The sequence below is a fragment of the Acartia tonsa genome, chromosome 8 (genome assembly GCF_053477335.1).
Source record: "Acartia tonsa isolate MP-2025a chromosome 8, ASM5347733v1, whole genome shotgun sequence".
NCBI classification, from domain to species: domain Eukaryota; kingdom Metazoa; phylum Arthropoda; class Copepoda; order Calanoida; family Acartiidae; genus Acartia; species Acartia tonsa.
In genome coordinates, this window is record NC_137267.1 from 25,673,335 (window position 1) to 25,693,138 (window position 19,804).

The 19,804-nt window shown below is 31.1% G+C and overlaps 1 protein-coding gene across 2 annotated transcripts; it reads right to left on the reverse strand.

The window, feature by feature from the left end:
• Window positions 1-14,711: 14,711 nt before the first annotated feature.
• Pburs (bursicon subunit partner of burs) lies at window positions 14,712-19,406 on the reverse strand. 2 transcript variants are annotated; one of them, XM_080168456.1, is made up of 7 exons: window positions 19,334-19,406; window positions 18,092-18,140; window positions 17,087-17,196; window positions 16,762-16,809; window positions 15,339-15,414; window positions 14,938-15,015; window positions 14,712-14,841 (listed from the first exon to the last, which is right to left on the reverse strand). In XM_080168456.1, exons 1-6 carry the CDS (start codon window positions 19,387-19,389, stop codon window positions 14,950-14,952), a joined length of 405 nt encoding a protein of 134 aa, XP_080024582.1. In that variant the 5' UTR covers window positions 19,390-19,406; the 3' UTR covers window positions 14,712-14,841; window positions 14,938-14,949. The 2 variants fall into 2 exon arrangements, with proteins under 2 accessions (XP_080024582.1, XP_080024583.1); XM_080168457.1 differs by having other exon boundaries at window positions 14,712-14,836; window positions 14,933-15,015.
• Window positions 19,407-19,804: the final 398 nt, after the last annotated feature.

Here is a 19,804-nt window from a genome sequence, read left to right on the forward strand (position 1 = left end):
GTGGGACACCCCCAACCCCCCCAAAAACAAAAAAATCCCCCCCCCCATTTTTTTTTTTTTTTTTTTTTTTTTTTTTTGCAGAAGATTTCCTTGGTCCTTTGTTCAAAAATATTTTTTATTCCAGCATTTATTTTGAATGAAAGAATAGCAACATTCTCTCACTAAAAACAATAAATATTATTTTTTTTACGAATTTCGCCTTAATTTTTTTTATCACCTCTTGGGGCAAAGCCCCTAGAGGCTAGGGGCGAAGCCGCTAGTTTCCTATAAAGTTGCTATAAGAATTAAATTATCAACAAGATAAGAACATTTTACGGAAATTGTAAAAGTCTAACTAGAACCAGGAGTAGTTTAAAGGGTGGTCATTTTATTCCGCAAAGGTGTCATATCATAAAATCATTAGAACCACAGCTACAACAACAGCTAAACTGCCCCTTTACCTATACTCTACCCGCTTTCGAAACCAAAGACGTCTTTTATTTAGACGCTATTGTGTCCTTTTTTGCAAGTATGAATCGCTATGCGAAATAATATAATACGCGGCAGTGAATACATACCGTTTAAGTTAATGTTTTATGGCCTTACAAAGATAAAATAAACAATTTGGACAAGGTTGACATTTTTTATGGCCCCTCCTTCTCATTATGTACATTTTTGAAAGAAAATCTTTCCCGCAATTAAGGTTGTATGTCACAACATTAGAACGTTGGGGAACTTATTTTTCATAGGATTTTTAGGATGTTCTTAATATAAAATTTGTAATGTCAAGATATTGTATAAGAGCACCAATGATCTGAAGGAATGAGACAATTGCCAATAAATTGAAGTACATCCCCAATGATGATACATCAAACTTCCCCTGCTATAGATTAGTAGTTGAAACGTTTGCACACTCAACTTAATAAACCAACCAATCAAAATTCAATAAAAGTCCCCAAAGTTCGTCCATCCAACGAATAAGAGAACGTTATAATAAAGTTTGGGGACTAGTGTAATAAAAAGCCCAATGTCCCTTTCCTCCCTGTAAGAGAGTATAGCTACCTATTAGTATTCTAAATAATGGTATGGCCAATATTTGTTTAATTGTAAATTTTTGATCTTCGCCTATATGGATGTTGTCATCTTTGTTTCATCTTATTATTTGAATTTCATGTAATTTAACTCTTTAGATATCAGTGACAAGTATGATTGTGTGCATTTGTAGCGCAGCAATAATTTAGCAAAATATTCTTGAAAAAACACAGAAATTATAAAGGAAAGGTTTTAAAGGTATAATAATAATATCATTATTTATAGAGTGCTTTGTGAAGATGCAAAGTAGAATAATAATAATATCATTATTTATAGAGTGCTTTGTGAAGATGCAGAGTAGAATAATAATAATATCATTATTTATAGAGTGATTTGTGAAGATGCAGAGTAGAATAATAATAATATCATTATTTATAGAGTGCTTTGTGAAGATGCAGAGTAATATAATAATAATATCATTATTTATAGAGTGCTTTGTGAAGATGCAGAGTAGAATAATAATATCATTATTTATAGAGTGCTTTGTGAAGATGCAGAGTAGAATAATAATAGTATCATTATTTATAGAGGGTTTGTAAAGATGCAGAGTAGAATAATAATAATATCATTATTTATAGAGTGCTTTGTGAAGATGCAGAGTAGAATAATAATAATATCATTATTTATAGAGTGCTTTGTGAAGATGCAGAGTAGAATAATAATAATATCATTATTTATAGAGTGCTTTGTGAAGATGCAGAGTAGAATAATAATAATATCATTATTTATAGAGTGCTTTGTGAAGATGCAGAGTAGAATAATAATATTATCATTATTTATAGAGTGCTTTGTGAAGATGCAGAGTAGAATAATAATAATATCATTATTTATAGAGTGCTTTGTCAAGATGCAGAGTAGAATAATAATAATATCATTATTTATAGAGTGATTTGTGAAGATGCAGAGTAGAATAATAATAATATCATTATTTATAGAGTGCTTTGTCAAGATGCAGAGTAGAATGCATAAATTGTAAAATATTTAAAAAAATGTTGTGTCAATATTTGAAAAAGTCTATATTAATACATTCTAGAAGCACAAATTTTAGCTTTATCCTTTTTATATTTACTAGGAAAGCAAAACCTTTAAAAACATACACTACTTTTTAAAAAAAGATAAAAAAAAACAACGGTTTATTATTAAATTAAATGAACTAAACTAAAATAAAATGTCTCAACAAAAACAGGGATGAATATAAACAAAAGAAACAGAACTATATTTTTCCTAGATTGTCAGAATACCTTCTCACTCAAGTTAAAAATATGAAAAATCTTATTTATGAATCTTAGGGACCAGTACAACTTACAGTCCACTGTCAACTCCCTACCTCTGATTCTAACTATTCTATTCAAGGACAAAATTATCGTTATAGGGTAGTTTTGCTACAAAAATAAAAACATAATTGTCAAGGCGGAACTCATGATGACACGGTTTACTATTATGAATATCAAAGACTGGGTCTAGAATCGACTAAACCCATCAACCTTACAACAAGCCTAAAGTATACTTTGGCCTCATATTGTTCAGTTAAACTAGAATGTAATATAATATTAGAATCCGCCAAAAGTTGGTTTGTGCCAAAATAATAAATATACTTAAAATTATAACTGTTGTTTTTATTTTATATTTATGCTTACATGAATATTAATATAAGGAAAAGGATAAGTACATACAGTATCATTTTTATTCATTAAATTAATATTAAATCCTTTAATTAGCAATATTATTTTATACTGTATTAGATATTTTTTTCCTTATCGTATTGAAGACAGTTTTTCGCGGATAATAAAAGAATCTATTTATGATTTTATAGCCCCAAGGGGCAGAAGGCCTGCGCCAACAAAAAAGACATTCTTTTAGATTTTTGTTGTGGGGAAATTTCTAATAAACGAAGCGATACATGTTTTTTTCAGAAGGATCAGAATCTGTTACAATTCCAATGAAAATTTGTCGACAGCTGATCGGATATTCGGAATCTGTGCTTAAATAAATGCTACGCCCCTAGAAACATATAGGGACACTTTGAGTTGGGTGGGTGGGGGGGGGGGTGGAAGGGGAGGATGAAGGAAGCCTAACCAAGAAAGTTATAAACCTTCCCTGGACCTTCATACTACAGAAGAACCATATCGGTTTAGCGGGTAGCGAGATCCATCTCACCAGAACGAAAAACTTACTATTTTATATAATACCAGCGGTTAAGCACCTAACATTTAAGCAGAAAAAACAACCTAAGTCTTAAATTTAGAAGTAAAATAGCCTAAAACTACAATGGGACCTACATGAAGATTCTCTAAAAAGTAGAAATCAATCAGATCAGAAGTTATTGAATTCATATGCTTCAGACCTTCAGACACAACCGTCTACTTTAGTGCAAAAAATACATCTTTTCCAACTCTAAAGCCATTTATTTAGGTACAAATTTAATTAAATGCCTTTCTGTGCAACAGTCTGTTGTGTTTGTTTAAATGTGTAAGATTTGCTTACTTGCAGAAAATAAAACTGACAATTTGCAATGTTGTAACAACAGCAAAGTGTGCAAATCTTTCTACAGTGTCATGGATATACCTTTTTATCAAGGCTCGGCAAACGTCAATTAGCAAAAGCAAAAAAATCTTTAAATCTGTGGGGGTCCTAACTGTGGTAGGCGGCATACGGACAAGCCTTTTCCAGAGTATGCGATGCTCCGTGTTTACCAAATAACACCCAGACGCTAATCCCCCAGCTTATCACAATTCTAGCCAGCCCATTTTTGGCCATTGTTTGCTCATCAGAGACAGCGGTCAACTTATACACCGCTGATAATGGGAGGGGCGCGGCCCCTCCCCACTTCATGCCCCCAGCAACCTACCCTTTTCCGGGAGACGTCTACCTTACCCCCTACGGGAGCCTACTAATCTACTGTTCACCTGAATGGGGCTTCCCCCCCATCTCCCCCACACCCTTCTCTACCTAAACCATTTGTAATCTGTTTTGTATATAAGCTATTAACTTTGTTGTATGTGTATTCAGTTCAAATATATCTCTTAAACAGTAACTACTTGTAGTTCTTTATTGATAGAATCCTTAAGGCTAGGGGCTCTTTTGAATCGAACTCGCGTTGTAGGGTTGAAACGCTTCACCCTACCACACTAACCATTTGGAGTCTATCTATACCTGCAGTGCTTTAGCTCTGTAGAACAATCCAATTCCCGCTAAAACCTAAACTGACTTTAAATAAAAAATAAAAAAAACGAAAAACAATATAATAGATATAATAGGGAAATAAATATAAGAAAATTAAGACAATTAATACAGTGGAGCAAAGTAGAGCGCTTGTATCAGTCTGTACAATTATTGAAAAAACAAGGATGACAACATTCATAAAAGCGAAGCTCTGAAATGGTAGGACAAACGGACATTAACACTTGTCAATGTATAATGTCAGAACTGAATAATCAGAATGCGAATGTATAAGAGTCAAAGCAAAATTGTAAGTAAATTTGTTGAAAAACTGATTGATACAGGATAATGATTATGGACATTTTTAGGACTTGTTTATAGAGTTGCTTCGCTTATAATATTGTACTTTGTTGTCCCAGGAATCAGTATACCAAAAATCAGACCAATCGGATAATTAGGTCACATACAAATTTGTTGTTAAAAATGTAAAAAAAAATCAACATGTTTAAAATGGACGTACGGACATTCTAGTAACGATTATAGAGTTGCTACGCTTTCTAACTCGTACCTAACTATTACAGGAATCACCATGCAAAATTTGAAATCGATAGGACAATTCTAACATGTCTAAATTAACGAAAAAAGCTATCCGTGACGGACGGACGGACGGACCGACCCTAATTATAGAAAAGCTTCGCTTTAAAAAAGAAATGTGTTGTATGCAAGAAGGGCATTTGTAGAGCTAGTAATAAGGTAGCTATCTTACTTAAACTATTTCAAATGTTTCATTATAACTTATTTATCTATCCCTATATCCCGGAAAAAAAACAAACAAAAAGGTAGATATGTAGATAGAGAGGTTAGAGTAATGACATTTTCGCTTCAATTAACATATCAGAGTATCTATGGCATTCAATAAAAAGTTAGACAAAAGAGAACAAGGATAACACTGTTCATAAATGGCGTGGACTATGTGCAACGGGAAAAGATAAAAACAAATAGCCACAGTATAGAAATTTGAAAAGAGTCTGCAGAAATGTCATTTTTCAGCGGCTAAACGGCAGTCAATGAGATTTTCGATTGTTGTATACAGATTAAGTATGAAGTAGGTGAGAAAATATTGAACACAGTATTAGTGTCTGACTGATTATGACGTAACAAAAAAATTAGCCAATGAGAGGCCACTATAAATTTTACCATTGGTCAATAACGGCCTCTCATTGGCTAGTTTTTTTTGTTACGTCATAATCAGTCAGACACTATTACTGTGTTCGAAAATATTTTTTTCCCCCAAAGCGTTCTCTATAATTAGGGTCGGTTAGTATGTTCGTAACAGATAGGTATATGGTTAATTTAGGCATGTTAAAATTAGAATTGTCCTATCGGTTTTAAAGAACCCAGTAAAAGTGTCGGACTGATTATGACGTAAAAAAATAATTAGCCAATGAGAGGCCACTATAAATTTTACCATTGGTCAATAATAGCCTCTCATTGGCTAATTTTTTTTTGACGTCATAATCAGTCCGACACTATTACTGGGTTCGGTTTTAAACTTGGCAATATAATTCCTTTAACTCTATAATTATTATAGAAAGTCTATTTTAAAACATATATATATTTTATAAAATTTTGTATATATTTTGACACTACAAGTGTTAATGTTTGTTTGTCCTAAATTCTGAGAAACTGAAAAAGTGAAGGAATATGAAAGGCATAAGATAGAATTATAAGGAGAAAAAAAGAGATATATAAAATGAGATGAGATTGATTCATTATTCTAAAACTTCCGCTTTTAACAAAATAGATTCAACAAAGAGAAACAAAGCAGTAATTGTACTTTCATTTAGCTCATTCTAGGAAAAATAAATCATCTAGCAGTTTGTAGTAGTGCTTGTCAGCCGCCAATAAGCCGTTGCTAATCCGCCATTTCAATAAACAGCTTTAAAATGTGTCTGTCACAGAACTATTGAGTGAAATTTTTCTAAATAGTACAAACTAGGAGAAATGGGTAAAATTCAGTATCTTTTCAGAGGAGGTTTATAAATCTCTCCAACCTTCAAACATTTGGTAAGTACGTTTGTGGTGGAGGGAAGGGAGAGATATAACTTAAAATCAAACTTGCTGGGCCCTAATCTTGCATTTTAACAAGCTTTGCTTTATTAAGGTATCACAAATTAACCATTTATATCTAAACCAAATAAGATAAAAATGGTAAATGTTCATAACTATCATAATAAAGAATGTTGCCTAACTCTCACAATCATAGCCAATTTTATAAAGAAAACGCACCTACAAATATTAGAAAAGCTTAAATTGATGCAACTGTTTGTTTCTTAGTAGCGAATCTACTATTTTGTAATTCAAAATGTCCGTCCGTACGTCCTTCTAACCACTTTACTTTACCGCTTGCACATTTATATACTATAGCCACTTTTTGTGTGTGTATATTCTCCTTTTTTTATAGGATATAAGGCTGAACTGCTTAGCTGCTTTTTATTTGGCATTTAGACTTATATTTCTAATATTGCTTTGTTTTTGTACTTTTGTAAGCTGCACTACGTCAGGATGTTGTCATGTCATCCTTGTTGTATCTTTAGACCCTTTACCTTATGTTACTAAGAAGAAATGTCGTTGCATCAAATTATTTTTCCAATTACTCCAGCCAGTCTTGGATACAGATTAGGATATATATTCAACATTTTAGTCATGTTATGTTTGTGTGTTTATCTTGTTTTTTTTATTCACTTTTCTTTTCTCCAGGGAAATTAAGGGATAAGACAAAGATAACATCTTATCAAAATTTTTGATTTATATAAAATGATTCTAACCTAATTTTATGTTAATTGGTGGTTTTAAAAATTATAATTTATAATTACTTAAAATTGTATTTGATGTCTGTCTCTTTTCCCTAGTCGTTGGCACTAATTTAAATCCTTTTTAACCTTTCAATCAATTAATCTGTTTTGTTGGTTCAAATGGAGAAAGGAACTTGCATATTGTTTATAAAAGAATAACAATTATTTAAGAGAATATTCTCAAGAATGTTTAGACATTTATCTTTAATAGCAGTCGGTAGGACTATGTTCTAGAAATTATATCAATTCCCAAATATATTTTTTCGAACTTATTAAATCTTGATTGTACAATCTAGAAGTGTTCAAACTTTTCCATCATTACTTTTATTACACATTAGGGGTAATTTTGTTAATTATAGTTAAGGAATTTATTTGTTTTCTTATCCCTGAAGATCCCTGAATGATACATATTTACAACAACAACCAGCCATACAATTAATTAAATTCTCTTTTATTCTGAAACTAAAGGAATTAGAAGTCTGGGTTTCTCCCTCCATTATTTTATCCTCCCTAAATATTTAAATCTAATTCTAATTAATGTTACTTCTTGTTAGTTGTATATTTAATGTGTGTTTAAAAAGCAAAGCTTTTCTTGGTTTGTCCCCATAACGGACCGCCTTAAAAAAACTGGTGATAAGTAACAATTGTAGCTGTGTTTAGTGCCCTAGGAAAATGGGGATAGATATCACCGCTTGTAGCCTACTTATTGACGTCATAGTAGAAGGAAAGAAAAGGAATGGGGAAAGACACCCCCTAGAAAAGAGATTGGGTATAGGGTATTTCCTGACGTCAATAGAATATGTACGCCAAACGCAGTGACATCTATCCCCATTTTGCTGGGGCACAATATAGACAGTTACGTAATTTAAAAAAAAAAATTACATAGGAGTCTTCCGAATAAGAAATCTATAGGGCGCAGAAGAGGTGTTTGACGAAGGTCGTCCTATAATAAGAAATGTTTGAAAATAATCTTTAGGTAATTATATATTATAATTGAACAAATAGGCTTCCGGTATTTCTTGAGAAGATTCCCCCTATCTAAAATCATCCACAATATGTCTGTCAAACTATATTTGTCTAAAATTATTGGCTTATTACATATGTAAGTTTTTTTTATTTATTTAATGATATAAATGTAGAATATTAAATAGTTGATGTTTTATTATTTAGTTTGTTTGAAATATTGACTGGTTCAATGATTTCTCAGTCATGAACCATCATACATTATTTCATTACTTTTTTTTTTTATAAAAGCAGAGCTTTAACATAATTAGGGTTAGTTCATCTGTCCGTAAAGGAGAGCACTTTTAATTTATTTAGACATGGTAGAAATGTTCTATCAATTTCAAGCTTTGGATGATGATTCCTGTAACAGCTATTGCTATTTGAAAACCGAAGCAACTCTATAAGCGTTACCAGAAATACCTTTTGTCCATTTTGATTTTCAACTTTTTACAACTGTTTTAGTATGATATAATTATCATACTAATCTGATTTGCGGAACATTCAAAACTAGGACAAAAAGGTACAATATTTTAGGCGAATCATCTCTGTAATCAAGCCATAGATATGTATGTCATTAAACATAATTCTGTATTTACGCAGTTTTGCGAAAAGTTTTTAAACTATTTTTTGTCATATCTTTAAATAATTATTCTGCTTATTAAGTTTTGACACTCTACATGTGTTCTTGTTCGTTTGTTAAATTCAGAGCTTTACTATTGGATGTTGTCATTTTTGTTCAATAACATAGCAACTCTAGTACTTTAATAAATATTTTTAAAAAATAATTTAGATTTTCAGTAGCTACTCTATAACTCCCGTTGTCCGTCAGTCCATGCGACAAAAGCTTATCCTTGTTACTTCATATCTAAAACACAAAGTCGAGCGATGACTGTCCGTCCGTCTGTAACTAAATTTTTTTTGTAACCTCTATAACTTTAAAAATATGGATTAACGTATAATCTATAAAAAGATTACACTGTTTACTATTTTACAGTTTACTGTTCTTCGTTGACAGCTTTAATTGTTGCAGTACTTAAACAAAATTGTCCTTGTTATTGATAAATATATTTAAATCCAACAAACATGAATTAATAAAGATATTCTATAATTTCCTGATGATAAAAATCAATCTAATAACAAAAGTTAATGAATATGGCACTTTTTAAAATCGGAACTTTTCTATAAATAAATCATCGTTTACAACGGATAGTTCTTATCGTTAATTTAGATCTGTCCCATCGATTTCAAACTTTGTATGGTGATTCCTGTAACAGTTTGATAAGATTTAGAAAGTTTAGTAACTCTATAATCGTTACCAGAAAGTCGGTACATCCATTTAAAACATGCTGAATTTTAACTATTTGAAACTATTTTTTGTATGTTATAATTATTCTATTTATCTGGTATTTTTTGGAAAAATAATTCTTAGGACAACAAGGTTTAATATAATAACTGTAAGTAAGTCTTGAAACAGAATTTTACAAGAAATTTACATACAATTTTATTTTTAGACTAAAAATTGACATGCTTCATATTAAGTTCTGACACTTTGCAAGTTTTAATGTTAGTTTGTCCTACTGTTTAATTTGCGTAGCTTTGCTTTAAGGATGTTTTAATCCTTGTTTCATTTATATTCATAATATTAAAATTATATCTTGTGAGAATGAAGAGAGAGAGAGATTAAAGTGACCATATGTCACAGACAGATACACTGCAAAAATATATTGAAAAGTATTTTAAGTGCAACAAAACCAATTTTATACTATTTGGTGCTTTCCCTCAAGGTGCTTATCGAGCACCTAAAATTCCTAATTGAAATAGATTTTTAAAAATTATTTTCTATGTCTAAACCCTGCGGGGTTATACCTGCGGTGTCCTACTAAAATATGACCAAACTTAACTTTACATGAAGTATAAATCAAACAAACAAAAGACTGCCATCCCCCCCCCCATTTTTTTCCAAGTTATTTTAAATTCTGAGGGGGGTTTAAGTTTCTGCGCCTACCCCCCCCAAAAAAAAAAAAAAATTTAAGAAATCCCATTCGTGGAGTTTTATTGCAATAATTTTGATCATTATGTAAAATTTGTTTTCCTATAGATAAACTAAAAGAGCAATAGAATAAATTCTCATTGGTATTGGAAATTTTTACCTATTTTCTATCTTACATAAAAACACTTCAGACAGACATTTTAAATTATAGAGAAGCCACTAAATATCTATTAATTTTTTTAGAATTTTAAAAATTTCTCATCTAAGATCTTTTAGAGTGTATGACAAGCACAGCAACAGCTAGAAGAACATATTATGATTGTAAAAATTTTGGTACATTTTCTCAACATTGAAAATATGACATTGACTTTTTGACACTTTTTTCAACATAAACAAATAAAATCTTTTTTATTCTCCTACATGATATTTTAAGCGTTTTTTTATTTCCCACGAAAATTTTTAATCAAACATATTGTACAAAACTGAATTCTTTTATTATTATATTTTATTTATGATTTTTTATAATTTGTAAGATTTATTAATTCTTATTATCGTCGATAAATGAAATAGAAAGATAACAGGGGAAAAATTGTTGTCAATTTAGGTTGCTAAAATGGAACTGATAAAAGGGAGTCGTGGAGATGAATGTGATGGATGACCCCAATTATTATTTTATCCTGCTTTGAGTATCCTGGGGGGGGGGGGGAGGGGGTGGAAATTTGAAGGTATGGGGAGAGTATCTTATAGAGTATCTTCGCTTCCAAAATTATAAAGTTACTAATTTTTACGCCATATAAAGTAAGATAAATTTATTCAAAATAAAAATTATTCTAAAATCTAGTCTCTTATGTAAGAAACATTTTTTCAGACCTAACATTTTTACAAATTTTAGTAAATTAGAGTTAATAAAAAGTTAATCAAAAGTCGAGTCTATTACTTGAGTACTTTTCTATTTATTATTGAATATTTATTATGTAAATTATAGGGAAGGTGCAGGCATAAAAGGGATCTAGCAAATTCTCGTAATCCACCTTTACAAGCAATTTTATACAATTATGTACTAGAATTTATTTTTAGGTACTACATCCCATAATTTCGTGGAAAGGTATTACCATGTACAATTAATAATCAATCAAAAAAAGGCAACAACTAAAATAAACAGTGTCTATATTTTTATTTGACCTTATGTTTAGTTAATGTGTGCGGTGAAGGTGTACTTTCAATTCTGCACTTTATTCACATCAGAAGCGCATATTATTACTACAGCACAAATACCCCTCCCCTTTAATTCAGCTCTATTCATAAACATTCCCTATTCAGGGATTTAAAGGGATAAGACAATGGCCGATAAATTGGTGTACATCAACAATGATAATACACAAAATTTCCTCTTTTTGAAAACCCTCTGCAACAATGTATAATTAAATACGGAAGTGAATGCACTCCTTTAGTAATTCTATTTTTGACATTTTAAATATTAATGATAAACAGAAATTCTCAAATTTGAATTAATTTTGGATAAAGAAATTATTATCCTTCAAATCAAATTAATCAATTTGTATTCTAAATAATTTGAAATGATAATTAAATAATTGAAATTTAAAGTTTTCGAATTGTCTGTTACTATTTGCCTGTCAGTAATTACCAATATTTATATAAGTCCTTGGTAGGTTTTTTAGGGGCAGGGGTGTTATCACCACTCCCCGAAGAGAAATAGTGCTTGCTTCACACTAAAAACTCCTTTCATTGATAAGGGGATTTTTTTTGCTACGACTTAGGGTTAATTTTAAAAAACTACCATTATTACTATGTGAACTTGAATGATCGCATATAGCGTCCAATTTAATCTATGAGGTAGACTATTAGGACAAAGCCCAATCTGTAGCACTTTTGTACCACTTTTGATTCCTGTGACGTCATAAAAATGAGGGAGATGAGAGGAGAAGTGGGAAAGAAAACCCCTAAAAAAAGAGAATAACTCATTTTTATGACGTGAAAGGAATCAAAAGTGGTACAGATTAGTAATATGCTTCAATCTTATGTTGATTTAATAACAGCGCAAAAATTTAATTGAAAAAAATCCCAATATAGCTTTATCTTTGAAACACCAAAATATCTAGTTATACTAGTTATTTAGTTCATCGCATCTTATTACAGACAGCTTATCGCGGATATTCAAATAAAAATATATAAGATTAAAACCAGTTTTGTCAACCCAGAGGGGCCGAAGGCCCGGGCTAAAAAAAACTGGTATCAATTACATGATTTGTAATCTAATATTCGTGGAAAATTATCTGTCATATAATGATATACTTGATTTTTCAGTACGACTGAGAACCGGTTCTAATCCAGCGGATATTAATCGGTTTCAAAGCCATACTTGAAAATAATTGAGAACCTATTTATGTACTCGAACTGTAGTCCGCATGGCCTAGAAAGAGAAATTATGCCTTATTAAATCAACAATACACAGTACATATAAAAACTAAGGTAAAATAACAGTTAACTTTTATCGTAGAGATTTAGCACCAACTTTTATTTAGAAAATGTATGAAATCTTGGGAAATCCGCAAATTATATTACAATACTTGATATCTATAGGATAATTACCCTATAATAGTAAAATATCATGATGTAAAATAAATAATAAATCACTTAAAAATCAATTTCACGGAACTAATGTAGCTGAAACTATATGTTCTATGTATATATATTAATACTTTCTATGTAACATAATTAAATGAATTTTAAATTATTACTTGACACATCTCTATAAATTTCACAATATTAGCATATCACAAGGCCTACGGCTATAGCATAATTTAATGTATGTATAAATCTTATAATTTAAAATTAAGGCACGCACAATAAACACACAAATACACACGCACAAGCGCGTTACATACGCGTTGATATAGTGCGTGGTGATGTGCGCTGTACTACAGTACGGTAGCAACTGAGAAATAATATTGAATCATGGTTGTAAAGGTTTATGTATCTTAACTACACTATACAGGGTGCGAGGCATATTTTACACCCTATTTTTATTAAGATTTATTATGCATATTTTGAGCAAGTTGATACGGTTACAGTATCGAAATGGTATCCTAAATCTTGAGTTACAATTTTCCACGGTGCCAAAGCATTGGGAATATACCTACTGGCCCTGTGCTGTTTTTAATCTATTTTTTTTACATTCATATTATAGAATTATTTTATTCATCTGATTTTGGGAAGAATGAAGATAAGGCAAAATATTATGATCGAATCATCTCTATGATCAAGTCTTAAAATGTACGTATGTCGGGGTCCATCTTGTAGTTAAGTAATTTTGGAGCTGATTCACATACAGTTTTTTTTTGCTATACTGCTAATGAATGTCTGCATTACTTAAATAAATATGTCTATATTTGTCTGTCGTTCTTCGTTTTTATGCATGTTGTCATTCTTGTTTTTATAAACAATTACCCTCGCGTCTCTGTATATACAGCTTTACTTAACAACAAACATTGCATGGCTAAGTTAAAACACATAAAATCAGGGAAAAGGGAATGCGATTCTGACAAACAATTTTAATTGAAAAATTCCCTTCAACCCCCTTTCCTTTTTCTTACTTTCTTACCCACTTCCCTTTCAGTTACACCAAAAAAAACAAGTTTTTCTCCAACTTTACTCCAACAAAATATTTAATTTTTAGCAATTTTAAATGGAATTAATTGGCTGAATAGCAGCCCCTGCATAAAATATATTACAATGTAATTTGCAATACACTTTTTTTTCCTGTGGATGATTTATAAGACATAAGGAACGAACTAAAAGCTATTAACGCATGTTATTTAAATGCTTTGTATTTTAATATTCGTGGACATTTGTCTGTAATACGATGCCATACACGATTTTTAAGGAACGGTTCTAATACACCGGATATCAATCGGTTCGAACCCATAATGGACAATTAGTAATCTAAAACTATCTTCTAAAAATAACATTTCCTATACAAATTGTCTCATTTTCGCCATATCGTCATTAGGATATCGTTAAGTCGTTATGATATGCAAGTAGTAACCATTATCCATTTTATTTAATTCCTAATGGTCAACATATCAAATAAACTAAAATAGATGCGCTCTATAATATGTTACATATTGTCTGGAAAATGATTATTTTTTATAGACGTAAAAATGTTAAAGTAGTTTTTTTTAGATAAACTATCCCTATCTGGTTTTTGGGTCAGGTCGGTTTCTTTTTTAACAAGAATCCTATAATTTATACTTTAAGGAAGTACGACCCTTTCAAAACTTTTTCTTTACTTAAGTACACTAGCGGTTGCGTCCTTACATATAAGGGGAAGGACGTACTAGAAAATAGCTTAAAACCATCCCGAGACTCTGATGTTGACTTTTCGATGTTCAACGTTTACTTTTTGTGTTTTTTTTTTGCATGATTTCAATGCCTGCTTTGGCTACTTTAAAAAAAAAAATTGGTTTTAGTGGCTGTAGTCGCAGCTTACTAAAGCAGTGTAGCTGTTTATACTTAGGCTGCTGTGGCAGATTTTTAAGAGTTTTACATGGTATGGCTTATCTTTCTCTTAATATTACATAAAAAAAAATAGTTGAGAAATTAACATCATATCATATAAAAATCCAGTATTTATTTTAGCTAAATATAATCACAGCATAATAGAAAATAATTCATTTTCTTAATCAGTTCTAATAATTATTTAGAGCTTGTCTAAAATCCAGAGCTGGTGAGTTTTCTCATCTAAATAAAAAGATAAAAAATTAAGATGTAATGATAAAAGTTGTATTAATTTGTCTTAAAATCACGAAACCTTCAATTTAAAAATTCATACTTTACCTTTTTAAAAAGTTATTTTTTAGGAAGTTCTGATCCACAAGCATAACAATCACAACCCTGGGGCTCCATAATTGATACCTAGATTAATAAATATTATAATTTTGGTTACCTATCCCTTCTTTCTTTTATATTTGTCTTTTTCTGGTAGTAGCAAGAGTACTCTACAATTATCTTTGTCTGTCTGTCAATCTGTCCGTCCTATTGGGGAAATGGTATTTACTCACCTGCTAAAGGAGCTAAACTTCTGAATTAAAAAAAAACAATCACACCATGAAGAAGCATTTTAAAAAATATACCATCCATACTGTTATTTTTAAACAGGATCCTAGTAACATTTTTAAACACAGGTCATTTACCATATTTTTACTATTAAGTCACGCGCCTAACATATAGCTAATTACCTGCATACTTGCAAGTGTCCCCTCCAGTTTATGACCGTCCTGGTCGTAGCAGCTGTTTAAGGTGATTATTCTTTCACTAAATAATTACTCATTTAAAATAAGACTTTTCAGCATATTTGAATTATCTACTTGAAAAAAAAACCTTTAGATATTAAAAAATTCCTTTAAATGTCAACAAGACCCACTTAATTTTGATTAAAAATTATGTAGACAGCAAGAAGGGAATGACATTGGACTTTTATTACAGTAGTCCCAAAAGTTTTATTATAACGTTTTATTATTCGTTGTCTTAATATCTTTGGGGACTATTATTTAATTTTGTTTGGTTGGTTTTGAGTGTCAAAACGTTCAACAACTAATTGTAATCTAAAGAAGGTGGTAATTTTGTGTATTATCATTGGGATGGGACAAAGTATTCAAAAAATACGCCATCTGACGTCATAAAAATGAGGGATTATCCATAATTTTTTAGGGGCTTTCTTTCCCACTTCTCCTCTCATCTTCCTCATTTTTATGACGTCACATGGCTGATTTTTTAGTCACTTTTTCCCATTACTTGTTCAACTTGAAGATTAAGAGATTTTGTAACAATCTATAATACAAAGTAGCTTGATGTCTGTCCGTCTGTCCGTCTGTCTGTCCGTCTGTCTGTCCGTCTGTCTGTCTGTCCCTTAAGATCTCGGTAACCACTGAACCGATCGGATTCTACTCTTCAGGGAATATACCTACTGGTCCTGTGGTGGTTTTAGGTTATTTTCTTGGTGGGTGGGACACTCCCAACCCCCCAAAAAATAAAAAAAAAATCCAACCCCCCAAATTTTTTTTTACATTTTTTGTAAAATCTCAGTAACTGCTGATCAAATTGGACTCTACCCTTCTGGGAATATACCTACTGGTCCTCTGGTGGTTTTAAGCTATTTTCTTGGGGGGTGGGACACCCCAACCCCCCCCAAAAATAAAAAAATCCCCACTTCCAAAATTTTTTTTTCTTCACATTTTTTTAAACAAAAACCAGTAATTGGGGTGGGGGAACCCCACTGCAACATGGGGCGAAGCCCCCATGAATCCCCCCCCCCTCCGAAAAAAAAATCAAAATATTTTTTTTTAATTTTAATTTTTTGTATGCGAACAACCTAGGTCTAATTTTTACGAATTGAAATTTTTGTGTATACGGCAAACAACCTGGGTTTAATTTTTACAAATTAAAATTTTTGTGCATAAAGCGCACAACCTGGGTTTAATTTTACCACAGAGTAATTAAACAAAAAATAATTTTTTGAATATTTCTATTTAGAAGGGTTGACTTCCCAAAACTATATAGGGCGAAGCCCCTAGAGGCTAGGGGCGAAGCCGCTAGTATTTAATAAAGAGCATAAATGATAAAATCTAACAATTTCAAATTAAAAGACAATTGTTGATTTACCTGTATGACCCTTCTCTACAGCATTTACAATCCTTTGAAAATCCAGACCTTAACAAACAGAAGAGTTTAAATCTTTCAATGAATCTATCAACCATGCCCATATATGCGTATTATTTTTAATTGAGCATTACAGTTCACTAACATTTTAATTGCATTACCTTTGTATAAAAATCCTAGGTGAATTTACTTTTTATTTCTATCAAAGAATGGTTTTGTGTAACACATCAACTCGAGTTTTTAATATTATTTTTTAATAACACGTTTTGACCCAAGAAATAAGGTCTGTAATTTCCAATCCAGCTTGATGTAATTGTAATTAATTTACCTTTCCATGGCACTCGGTTGAATACCAGAAGCGCAGCTACCCTCACATCTGTTCAGTGTTACGTCTTCCTCACACGTTCGCATCAACTCTTTGGCCTTACTATACTCTTCCTAAATTATTTGCTAGGTTAATTATATTGGAACCCAGTAATAGTGTCAGACTGATTATGACGTAAAAAAAAAATTAGCCAATGGTAAAATTTATAGTGGCCTCTCATTGGCTAATTATTTTTTTTACGTCATAATCAGTCCGACACTTTTACTGGGTTCTTATATTGTTGTCAAAGAAAGAGATATAAGAAGCTTAACAATACAAAAACTACAAAATAATATTGATGCCAATATTCATAAGTAGCAAAAACCATGAAAAAATTCTAAAAATCTATCTTTAATAGCAGCTGAGGATAATCTTAAACAGCTGTTATATGGTAAAGGGAGAAAGTTGCTCAAAATATCAGCATGTGACGTCATAAAAATGAGGGAGATGGGAAAGATAACCCCTAAAAAAGGGATGAAAAATCCCTCATTTTTATGAGAATATTTCTTTTTAAAATTTCAAGAGTAGGACAGACAGACCTACAGACCAATTCATTTATGATACTAATAGTCAGAAGAATCTCCAAAAAAAAGAATTTTCAGTCTATTTAGAGTAATTCACATTATCCCCTAAAATTTTAGATTTTTAAGAATGTTTTTAAAACTTTAAAGCAGTGCTGAAATGCGCCGCTGTGATTGGCTGAAATTCTGCGCGGGGTTATTTAGCGCACCATTGAAATGATTTAAAGATCCAGCTCAGTATTATACTTTTATCAAACTGGTAAAAACTGGTATTTGCTCAAAATTTAATATTTTGTTAAAATTTAAAGAAAGTTACTTAATTTTTACATATTCTATTGTGCAATAATTATAAAAATTATTATATGTATACTTTTGTATTTTCTTTCATTCAATTTAATTAAAAATCAATAAAAAGTTTGCTGTTTTCAACAAAACTAACAAAAAATACCTTTGTAACATGTATTTTTGATGGAATAGTTTCACAGGAGCTTTCATACCTAAAGAAATATACTACTAGTATCTACGCCCCTAGAGGCCTCTAGGGTCACTTAATTGTAGAGGGGGGGAGGGTCGAGCATCATATTTTACGAAACTGTAAAAGAGGAAAAAACGGAAAATTTTTATGAGAATACAAAAGAATGATTTAGACAATAAGTTTTCAAATATTAGAGAGAAAAATATGATATCAGGGATATTGGGATAAGGATACTATAATAATAATTTTAGGATTAACAAATATAAATTACGCTAAATGTTCCTAATATTACAGGAATGGGGGATAAAAGAGCATTGCGGATTATATCAAACATGCAACTGCCTTGCGGCAATTCATACATAATTTTCTCTACAGGGATAAGACAATGCCAGTAAATTTATTTACATTCCCAATGATAATACACGAATAACCTATTCAGTAGATTAGAATTATTGGTGCTTGAACACTCAACTTATTGAACAACCAAACAAAATTCACTAAAGTCACCAAAGTTGTTAATCCTACAGCCCATTATCCCCTTACTCTGTAATTTTCTAAAAGGTCGGTTTTACGAGCGTTTACTTTAACCGACTGCGCATTTTGTTCTATTTAAAAACTAAATAACTTTGGGAACTCTTATTTCTCTCCAACGAAACATCGGATTTTGTTGATAAAAGAAATTCATTTTATAAAATTAATGAAATATTTTTGAAAATCTGACAATAACGAAGATTTAATTGATTTTAGAAACGTATGTTTTAAGACAAATATTTGAAAAAAATCAATAAAACTTTAAAACATGTATTGAGTAGGCTTAAATTTTAAAATGTGATCTAGGGCTATTTTATATCTAGGTAAATATTTACTTCATATGTTTTTGTCTCTGTTAAAGTATTTTAAAACTAAAAAGTGCTTAAAATGAACCCTTAAAGGTAGGACCTTTTTCCACACATTCATCAATCGAAGATGGTGGGGGGGGGGGGGGGGGGGGTTGGCTCCTTGACTAATAGAAGCCTAAATTGTTTTGCATGTTTGATGAAGAATTTCTGACTATTAATCAGTCAAAGCCATAATTTGCTTCCTTCACACTTTTATTTAACAACCTTTGTTCTAAGGGTTAAATTTACTATCCTCAGACAATGCTACTATAACTTGTTTACAATTTCTGATTTTAATTATTGTTTTACGGTATCTTACATTATTGTTGTTTTTTACCTGGCCGCATGGATAGAAAGAAGGAAGCAGGATAGTATTGTCAGTTCCTTCAACATTTTCACTTCTCTGTAACTCAATCAAGGATGACAACATTTATAAGTAGCGAAGCGGATTTTTAAATTGGCATAAACAAGAGAATGAATGAGAGAAAATATTTAAAAATTCATAAAAATTCTGAAATTTTTTTGAATATATTTTTAACCATAACTGACAGTTCAACAGACAAAGTAAATTATATATTAGATGCTCATTGTAATAAGAAATCTTTGCCGATAATGGCAATTGTCTATCTTAAATAGAACCCGAGAAAATCACATTTCCATATGGCATTAAGGACGGACGGAAGGATATACAAAATAAACTATAGAATAGCTTCGCTACTAAAAATACTCAAAGGTTTTCAGGGAAAAGAAGGGACAACAAAGGTGTAACTACCCCCCCCCCCTAAAGTTTATTGATAGCTAGCTAAGA